This window comes from Eufriesea mexicana, unplaced genomic scaffold (genome assembly GCF_001483705.2).
Source record: "Eufriesea mexicana isolate 0111107269 unplaced genomic scaffold, ASM148370v2 scaffold1601, whole genome shotgun sequence".
NCBI classification, from domain to species: Eukaryota; Metazoa; Arthropoda; class Insecta; order Hymenoptera; family Apidae; genus Eufriesea; species Eufriesea mexicana.
The window spans coordinates 348612-358962 of record NW_016909695.1 but is presented as its reverse complement, the minus strand read 5'-3'; the positions used below and the strand labels follow the sequence as shown (position 1 = coordinate 358962).

Sequence of the window (10351 nt, the reverse complement as noted above, 5' to 3'; positions counted from 1 at the left end):
ATGCAGTAACAATAACTTCTAACATATCCATATTTATCTTTAGCGATACTTTTTAACATATTTATATTATCTATCTGAATTAATAGCAAGATGCTTTAACATATCCACATTACAGTTTACCAATATTTTTTATTATAATCAAATTGTCACCTTGCAATACATTGCGCCTATATAGTACTGAATAATAATTTGTAGCATATCCATATTTCTCATTAGCAATACCTTTTAGCATATCCATATTATATTATTGCAATACTCTATACCCTAATGAATAAAGAAACCTTGCAACATATCCACATGATATTTCAGCAATATTTTGTATTATATCCATATTGTCATTTTGCAATACTTTGTATCTAAATAGTACTCGATAATAACTTGTATTATATCCATATTTCTGTTTAGCAATACTTTCTAACATATCCATATTATATTATTGCAATACTCTATACCTTAATGAATAAAGAAATCTTGCAACATATCCACATCATATTTCAGCAATATTTTGTATTATATCCATATTGTCATTTTGCAATACTTTGTATTTATATAGTACTCGATAATAACTTGTATTATATCCATATTTCTTTTTAGCAATACCTTTTAGCATATCCATATTATATTATTGCAATACTCTATACCCTAATGAATAAAGAAACCTTGCAACATATCCACATCATATTTCAGCAATATTTTGTATTATATCCATATTTCTATTTATCAATACTTTCTAACATATCCATATTATATTATTGCAATACTCTATATCTTAATCAATAAAAAAATGTTGTAATGAATCAATATTACATTTTTGCAATACTTAGCACCATATCTATATTATTATTTTACAATACTGTATATCTGTAGAATGCAGTAACAATAACTTCTAACATATCCATATTTATCTTTAGCAATACTTTTTAACATATTTATATTATCTATCTGAATCAATAGCACGATGTTTTAACATATCCACATTACAGTTTACCAATATTTTTTATTATAATCAAATTGTCACCTTGCAATACATTGTGTCTATATAGTACTGAATAATAATTTGTAGCATATCCATATTTCTTTTTAGCAATACCTTTTAGCATATCCATATTATATTATTGCAATACTCTATACCTTAATGAATAAAGAAATCTTGCAACATATCCACATCATATTTCAGCAATATTTTGTATTATATCCATATTGTCATTTTGCAATACTTTGTATTTATATAGTACTCGATAATAACTTGTATTATATCCATATTTCTTTTTAGCAATACCTTTTAGCATATCCATATTATATTATTGCAATACTCTATACCCTAATGAATAAAGAAACCTTGCAACATATCCACATCATATTTCAGCAATATTTTGTATTATATCCATATTTCTATTTATCAATACTTTCTAACATATCCATATTATATTATTGCAATACTCTATATCTTAATCAATAAAAAAATGTTGTAATGAATCAATATTACATTTTTGCAATACTTAGCACCATATCTATATTATTATTTTACAATACTGTATATCTGTAGAATGCAGTAACAATAACTTCTAACATATCCATATTTATCTTTAGCAATACTTTTTAACATATTTATATTATCTATCTGAATCAATAGCACGATGTTTTAACATATCCACATTACAGTTTACCAATATTTTTTATTATAATCAAATTGTCACCTTGCAATACATTGTGTCTATATAGTACTGAATAATAATTTGTAGCATATCCATATTTCTTTTTAGCAATACCTTTTAGCATATCCATATTATATTATTGCAATACTCTATACCCTAATGAATAAAGAAACCTTGCAACATATCCACATCATATTTCAGCAATATTTTGTATTATATCCATATTGTCATTTTGCAATACTTTGTATCTATATAATACTCGATAATAACTTGTATTATATCCATATTTCTATTTAGCTACACTTTCTAACATATCCATATTATATTATTGCAATACTGTATATCCCAATCAATGAAAATATGTTGTAATGAGTCAATATTACATTTTTGCGACACTGTATATTCTAATCGATACAAGAATTTTGTAATAAATAATTATTTAATTTTGATAATACTTGGCAATATAATTATACTATAGAATTATATGCTTGGAAAATTATAGTTTTTTTGTTTATTCTAAATATTTATTTCTTAAACACCAATTTTTACTTTCTTATTTTAACATTGTGAGATATACAATCTCACATGAATTAAATTAATAGGATTAATTGCTATAAAAACCACAGATTGTAATAAATATTATTATAATCTTACAGTTTGAAAAACTAATATTGCAAACATCTTACATTTTTTTAGGTTTTGCTTTTATATCTCAATATCAAGTATATATTAATAAAAACATACTTATATTTTTAATAAATATCTTTTTAATAAAATATTCAATTACCTGTAGGAGAGTCATGCCTTGCCACAGAAAATTTATATTGTACCGTTACCCACGTCACGAATTTTTCTTGGGAACCCAAGCCGACGTTATTCAGTGCTGAAACTCAAATAAGAATTCTTTATACCGACTATTTAGATACAAACGTTACAACGCCATCTAGAATGTTTTTATGTTTAAAAAATAACACTTCAGAGCTTAAAAGATCAGTGATAACAATTTCTTTTTTAAATAATCTTTTTAAGTATGTTACGTATAGAATCATTATAAAATCAATTTTAAACTATACTAAATGTTTTATAAAAACATTAAGAAGATAAACAAGACGCCATACTGTTTCTTTAGTTTCAGTATTAAAGCTGAGTGTCATGGCCACGATTGAAGAAAGTGTTACAGTGTTGTACATTTAAATTGTGTTAAAAATTTTTCACAAACAATCAAGCAATAAGCATGCTGATAAAGGGGTGGCGTTTGATTCTTATCCATTTTCTTATCGCTTGGAAAACGGATTAATTAAGTATAAAGCGGACTAGAACGTGTACGATCAAGCGAATATCCGGCGGAGAGTAATCACACAGAAAGGACGAAGAAAAACGCCGTAAAGTTTCACGGCGTGAAAGGAACGGAAACAGAGGTTAGCTTATTGAACACAACTACCCTAGTCAGTTAAGATGGTAGTCATTACCGTGTGGTGGTGGTAGAAGTGATGTCATTGATATCAATTTAGTTAAAACGGTCAACGAAGAGACAAAGAAGAAGAGCAATTCTTATGAGTTATAGTGTTTGTGAGGTTCGGTTACTATCTTATCAGCTTTTGACTTGATAGTATTTGAATGTACGTGAACATTAGATTATTTAACAGTGACGGAACAATTGATTGGATGTACATACGTTTATCTTCCACTCAATAAGTACTTTTCTCTCTCATGGTTCCGTTTCTCTCTTCAGTCGTCAATTCTTTCCTTCTTTGTTTATTCATATGTATTGGGATACCTTCACTTTATTACGAATGAGTCTTTCAAAGAATACAATTGCGTGTCAAAGAAAATTTGAGTCGATAGTGCCTCGATTGAAAATTGCCGTGTTATTCTATTGTGATTAATTGACCGGCTAATAAAAAGTACAACAATAAATAAAGTAACAAATATGCAGAATTCATAAATTTGTGTCGCGTGAAATTTAGAGGTAAGCAAATTCAGAAATATGCGAATAGCGTGGATGACTGATATTGTTGAATGTTATGTTTCTATATCATGAATATTTTAAAAGTGAATATTTAAAAAATGTATTATATTAAATGTGATACGTGTTTCAATAGTGCTCCATTTATACTAATGAACTAGTTTTTATTGAGTTTCGAAATTGTCATCGTTAAAATCTTTAATACGTGAAATTTGCTAATTATTATCATACATTTTTTTTATCGATCGAAAATAGGTCATCGAGTTAAAGTAGGGGAAGACCACAGTTACATTCCTCACAATTCTGATGAATCAAAGTATAATGAACTTTAGTGGGGGAATGTGCTTTATATCAATGAACTTTTTCTTCTATTTTATCATATTATGACTACTAGATATCTTATGCTAATTGTGATATTTAAAATATCGTTTAGAATTATCTATTAAAATTAACTTTTTGTAATAATTGTGTTATCTGTAAAACAGTATATTATAGTCATTAACTTGTAACAATCTAAGTTTAACATATTATATGTGTATGTGATTCAGTATATGTTATGTATATAACAAACAAAAACAGTTACATAAATATGCTTTTAACAGGATTGCAACAATGTCTAAGAAGACTAATTGCAACAAAATGTTAGTTCATCAGTTATCATCTGTGTTACCTGATGACAGGCCCATCACTTCCATAAGTGTTGTTGAAGATATAGATAAGTGTCCACCAAATTTTACAGTGGTAAATAACCTTAACAAATATTTTTATGAATTATTTAATATACTTTATTTTAAGTTTATAACATTATTTTTTAATTATTTTTATAATTATTTATTAGTTTTAATTAATTATTTTTAAATATTAAAATTTTATTTATAGATTGATTAATATTATATAGAATTGTGATATATTATTTTATCACTAGGTGTCAAGAACATATGATCAAGATACTGATGCTGATTTATGGCGAGAAAGTGGACTCTTTATTAAAAAGAAAGGGAGATACATATGTTTTTCAAAGACTGAAGGGTTATCTCAGTGTGTGGTCGAAGATATAGTAGTTATTAATGAACGAGATACTCCACCGGAAGGATACAGCATAATTTCTTATACTGTAGATTCATGTGAGCATACGTAAGACTGATCAATGTATCATTTATCAGGAAAGTGTTTTTGTTTAGTACATTGCAGTAATGGATTTTAGTGCAGAAGGCATGGAGGAAGAAGCAGGTGTGCTATAAAATTAGAAATAAGGAACTTTGTTCAAAAGCAGTTACTGATATTATCATATGTAGTAGAGTTATACATAAGGTTTATACATCTAAAATGGCACCAAACGGGTTTATTGCTGCTGGGTATGTATATTTAGAGAATTATAAATATTTTATAAAACAAATTGTTTTTCATATCTTCATTTTGTTTTCTTCTTTTTTTTTTTCAGTATCATCAATGGAGTTTGTGTTTGCTACAAAACTGTGGATATTGTAAATGGCAATTCGAATTCACAATCGTATGTTAATATAGAGTAAGAGTCATTCATATTTTAAAAAGAATTAAGATATATTTACATCAAATGTTAACAGCTATAATATACAATATTCTACTTATAGTTTACTTCAAAGTGCTTCCCCAAATCCATCAAATGGAACACCCCATAGAGTACCTCCTGAAAGGCCACCAAAACCAAAGTTTTCGCCAAAACCGACAAACGGGGTTTATCCACAAATTAGTGGGAATGGGGGAAAGGATAATGAAGAATCTAGCGATAGAGATTACGAAATTCTGAGTCCTAGTGCAAGAATTAGACCAACAAGACCTGCTCCACAACCTCCAACATCAACAGTTGTTGGATCTACATCAATTTATGGTACATTGCTAGGGTCCTCTGATTTGGATGGAATCCCATTTGTTCTTAATCCACGTATAATTGTTCAATCTGATTCTTCTTCCGTGAGTAATTTTTATTGAAACAAATTATATTTTTTATGTGTTGTTTTGTAAACAATTATTTTTTAATTGCATTACTTACAGAATAAACTACCTATGATTAGGGTTTGGACTCAGAAAGATTTGGATAAAGAGGTAAGATTGATATTCATTCGAAACTTATAGTGTACTAATGTATTTAATATTTTTATTTTTCATTTCTCTTTGCAGTTTTTTTACGATTTTCGTGCAGAGAGAGAAACTTGAAGAAACCACTGTGCCAAACTAATTGTGTGATTCTTCATGCAATTTTTCAGCTATGTCTATACATTTGTATTGATAATATAGCACTAGCCAAGTGTAATAGAGTGCCTGAACGAGTGATTTATACTAACCCGCGAAAATGGAATCCTTTTAAAACATTTACCGATGAAATGTTCGAATTTAAATATTGTCCATTTTCTGAAGTACTTTTTTTTTTTCGTGTCCTATTTAGATTTTAATACCAGTGACAATTAGCATTGTATTTTTATAGAGTTGCGTTGTATTTTTATAGATAGTAGAAGTTATATATGTATCATATGTTCTAGTTGTTTATAAATTGCCACAAAATACTTAACATTATACTGGTGTATTCCTATTTCTTAATCAAACGCAGGAATCTTTCAATAAAATCATCTTTAATTTTATTTCCAACAAAAAGAAAACAATACAGTTTTACTTTTATCCTTGAACTGATTTCTGTCAGTACGTATAGTCAGTATCATGCAATGTTTCTAATGTTTTTATAGAATACGTATATTTTGCTTTTATACCGTTTAGTTGACGAATATTTAATCCGTAATTACATACATGCGGATTCTTAAATACTATAAGGGATTAAGTAACGATCGGTTGAGATATTTAGAATTTGATCATTTGAATTTTATAATAAAGGTTATGTAGCACGAACGTAATTACGGGTTAATATACATAAAAAATAATTTAATTTTAAACAATGTGCATCATTACTAATTCGCCTATTTGTTTCATTTCACTCAATTTAATGAAGTAAAAATAAGCATTATTCGTTTAACACGTTCAATTTTTCATTTGCGACTTTCGGTCGAAAACAACAGAACAAAAACGTTCTCATAATAAAAACATTAAATTCCATAGTAAACAAACTTACTCGCGGCACCTCACAGCGAAAAAAAAACTATATTAACGTACGTACGGTATTATTAATTATTCATTTCATCGATTTCATTAATGACGCTATAAATAGATAAGAAACATTTTATCAAAATATACAACACATCGAAATATTCTTTAAATCGAAGCTGATATAAATAAATTAACACCTACATTCCTCTATTTCTTTAGTAACAAGAACCTAATAAAAGCATTGTATTAAAAAGAGGAAAGTGAACATTAATAATAATTTACAGAATTACATTTTACATTCAAATAATCGTATTTGAAGCACGGTCTGAATTTCCATTAGTTTCTATCATAATTACTAATTCTCATTTACTTATCATTCACGTTCCTTCGGCAGACGCTTCTTGTCGGAACAGACTTTTTGGAAAAACTTGAGCCAGTCGTCAGACGAATGGGCCTGTCCAATGTCTAACATGAGTAGTATTATTTGTCGTAGAAATACCGTGCTTCTCCATTACAGCTGTCGCCTTGATCTTATTCTTATACTTCACGTCTTTCGGCTTCAGCATACTCTTGTGGTTGCTCAGCAACCTCGAGGGTGTCAATATAGATTTATTGCTAAGACCTGTCGCTTCTAGGAAGTGATCGTAGCCACTGCTCGAATTGCTCGCAGCAAGAGGAACATTATTATTGTCTTTGGTTGCGGCAGTTTTCTCGTTCTGACTAACCGTCGCCCCAAGATTGCCGAGCCTTTCTGATCCATCACCCTCTGGTCTATCAGGATCATCCGATAGATCGCATTCGTCTAGATTGAATTCTTCAAAATTCTGTCTGATATCAAACTCTTGATCGAATTCTGAATGAACGTGTTTTTCTTTCGTTTTCGTGCGTTCCTTCGTTTGATCCTCCGATTCTCCGCCAATTTTGAATTCCTCAAAATGGCGTACGATATTGGTGACTCGGGGAATTTTTCGCGTCTGTTCCCCGCTAGTTTCGTGGTTTTGTCGTGCTTGGAAGGAAGATCGAACGTTATTGAACCTATTCTTCCAAAAATTTCCTTCCTCGTTGTTCCCTGTAACTTTGTTAATAGCATCGTCGAAATTCAAACTTCTTGCAGATGACACATTAATTCCGGCAGATTTTAAAGGAGAGGATATAAAACCAAAGATCTTCTTGGTGTGTTCAGACGAATTGGATTCGAGGAGCTGCTGCTTTTTCCGCGTTTCGTCAATTAGAAACGAGGGACTAGGGATTTTCTTTAGGATTAACGTATTGTTCTTAAACTGCGGCTTGGGCGGCAGTGCAGGTGGCGTTTTAGGTGGTGGTGATATGATTTCTGGAAGCGATTCAATATCCTCATAGTCCAAATTCTTTGCTATAGTCAGCCCTTTCGTAGACATCTGTAAACATGTCTTCTCTTCGATTCGCTCTAATTTTAAGGGTGGGTTTGTCGCATTCACAGACGTCTTTGTTTTCTGTGTTACCTGTGAAGAGGAGAAAGTTGCGTGCCGTGTCTCTTCCACCTCGACCTTTGGCTCTATAATGACAATTGGGATAGCTTTCGATTCTTCTGACTCTTCCTCGAGGCTCGACTCGTGATTCGCGATTGTGGTCGCAACATTCGACGTTGAAACACTCTGAGTAAGACTCATGCCAAATTCATCTTCTGTAGCAGTGGGCTCAAAACTGTTGGCAGGAACATCGGTGAACTCGTTGCTCACTGATTCTTTCTCGATAATTCCTTCTTCGGAGTTCTTCCTCTCCATTTCAGATCCTACTGACTCGATGTCTGATAATTTAGCTGGTTGAAACCGGACGATTCTCCCTCGATGCTTGAATCTCCTAGGCACGGAAAGGATACTTTCTTCTTCCTCCATGTCTCGCAAGAGGATCTGGTTAACGCACTCCAAAACTGAATTATGGTTGCTGTTTGGTCGATACGTACTATGTCTAAAGACATCGTCGTTCATTTTATCCTCATCAGGATCGCTGTACCAGTTCCCGCTGGTCTCTTCTACGTTGTGCTCGTCGATTTCCATTTTCAGAGATCTGTACAAATTAAATATAGATTTCAAATGTAAATGCTGTTTATTATTCATAAACATTCTAACTAATTTATCAATTTAGCATTTAAACTTATTATATGATAGATCACATTGGAATTTATATGACATGGTAATAATCAAAATTGTTTCTATGACAATATGATTTTTATACAAATAGAGTTTTATAATTAAGATTAGTATTTTTCAAGAGACTAATAATTCCAAAAGGATATGATAAAGTATGAGTTTATTCTCAATAAAACTAATTTCGTTAAGAAAAGTTGAGAATATATTTATCTCAAAATAAATATTATATTATTCTGGATTATAAGTACTAAATTAAAATAAGGATAGACTTATGCTTTGAGAATATTTCACAAGAATAAACTCTGACACATCACTGAATTTTTCCTGTACCATTTTCCTCAATTTCCACTAAAACAAAATATTTATATATAGAACTTATGCAACCAATTGAGCTATAGTCAACTATAAATTCTCCTTTTAATTTACTATGAAATTGGTGCATATTAAATGTTGTTTTATAAAATAATCTTTTAATCAGATAAATTTCTTAAAACACTATATAAATATTGTATTTAATTAGAACATAATTTATATTATACTTAATATATATTATACAAAACAAATTAAATTATTTTTTTCTTTACTATACATTTTCAATTTAATTTCCTAAAATTCTCAAATAATAAAGTTCGAAGAATTCAATACACACGAATGAAAGTAAATTGCTTCTTCGAACTTGAGTGGACATTTCATATGCACCAGGTCTAACATTACAAACTAGAAAACCCTCGTAAACGTGTATTCCCTTACACCTTTTCAAAGAAACCAATACTTACACGCTATTATTATTGTTATTAGTATTTCCAAGATTTCCACTACTGTTATTATTACTATAATCCTCGTTAATCTTCGGCAACTCCGTGATCACACTGTCCGTGTGTTCCAGGTTCCTCGAATTTGTCTCGTTGCAAGCGTTCACATAGATAGGCTCTTGCTCTTTCTCTTCGTCTTCCGACACGAAATTACAGTCCATTCCGTCGTCTTTACTCTCAGTCCTCGAGATATTCGTCGACGCAATTACATCCGTTTCCTTGCAAGCCTTTTGCATCCTCGACCTGCCGATTCCCGCCTTCTTCCTCGTCAGCTTCAAACCGTTCTCCATTATCATAGTCTCCTCGTCGTCATCGTCGTCGTAGATCATTGTCGTTTCATTTTCGCTGTCGGTGACCATAGTCGGTGTACACCTGTTGGATTTGTTTAGAGTCGAGCCCGGGGATACGTCGGTGCTTTCGCCCTCGCAGAAACCCTCGGTGCTGAGCAACGAGGGGCTGCCCTCTGTGGTGGTTGTGATAATCGACACATCCGTGTTCTCGCTGCTCGTCAGACTCGTTTTCGAGATATCGCTCCCGGCGAAGCTGTGTGTCTTCTTCACCCCTCTGTCCAGGTCGTCGAGTGCAACAGGTACCTCCGACGGATTCAGTTTTGTGATTATCTCGCACTTCAGGTTCTGTATGTCTTTACTAATGCTGCAATCCTGCCTCAAGCTGGCCTGGAATGGGAAATGAAACGAGGGCTCGTTAGAAGAGCGG

General features: G+C 31.3%; 2 protein-coding genes across 5 annotated transcripts in view; one reads left to right on the top strand and one right to left on the bottom strand.

Annotated features, from left to right (window-relative positions):
- Positions 1-2783: 2783 nt before the first annotated feature.
- On the top strand, positions 2784-6052 carry Mvb12 (multivesicular body subunit 12-like Mvb12). 2 transcript variants are annotated; one of them, XM_017901285.1, is made up of 8 exons: positions 2784-3073; positions 4224-4362; positions 4547-4745; positions 4826-4976; positions 5063-5146; positions 5232-5571; positions 5653-5703; positions 5779-6052. In XM_017901285.1, the coding sequence occupies exons 2-8, from the start codon at positions 4234-4236 to the stop codon at positions 5812-5814; spliced, it is 990 nt and encodes a 329-aa protein (XP_017756774.1). In that variant the 5' UTR covers positions 2784-3073; positions 4224-4233; the 3' UTR covers positions 5815-6052. The 2 variants fall into 2 exon arrangements, with proteins under 2 accessions (XP_017756774.1, XP_017756775.1); XM_017901286.1 differs by lacking the exon at positions 2784-3073 and adding an exon at positions 3471-3624.
- Positions 6053-7022: 970 nt separating this feature from the next.
- The window catches only part of LOC108548387 (uncharacterized protein PFB0145c), a 104920-nt gene continuing 101591 nt past the window's right edge, over positions 7023-10351 (bottom strand). For all 3 annotated transcript variants that reach the window (XM_017901301.1, XM_017901302.1, XM_017901303.1), the window contains exons 3-4: positions 9599-10311; positions 7023-8739 (exon numbers count right to left, since the gene is read on the bottom strand). In XM_017901301.1, the coding sequence (XP_017756790.1) occupies positions 7134-8739; positions 9599-10311 (2319 nt within the window). In that variant the 3' untranslated portion in view covers positions 7023-7133. The remainder of the gene's footprint in view (positions 8740-9598; positions 10312-10351) is intronic.

What these genes read in the sequence shown, in the direction of transcription:
- Mvb12 (XM_017901285.1), top strand. Translation starts at nt 4,234, where the DNA reads ATGTCTAAGAAGACTAATTGCAACAAAATGTTAGTTCATCAGTTATCA. An exon ending in GTCCACCAAATTTTACAGTG is followed by an intron (nt 4,363 to 4,546) that starts GTAAATAACCTT and finishes TTTTATCACTAG; the next exon opens with GTGTCAAGAACATATGATCA. An exon ending in AACGGGTTTATTGCTGCTGG is followed by an intron (nt 4,977 to 5,062) that starts GTATGTATATTT and finishes TTTTTTTTTCAG; the next exon opens with TATCATCAATGGAGTTTGTG.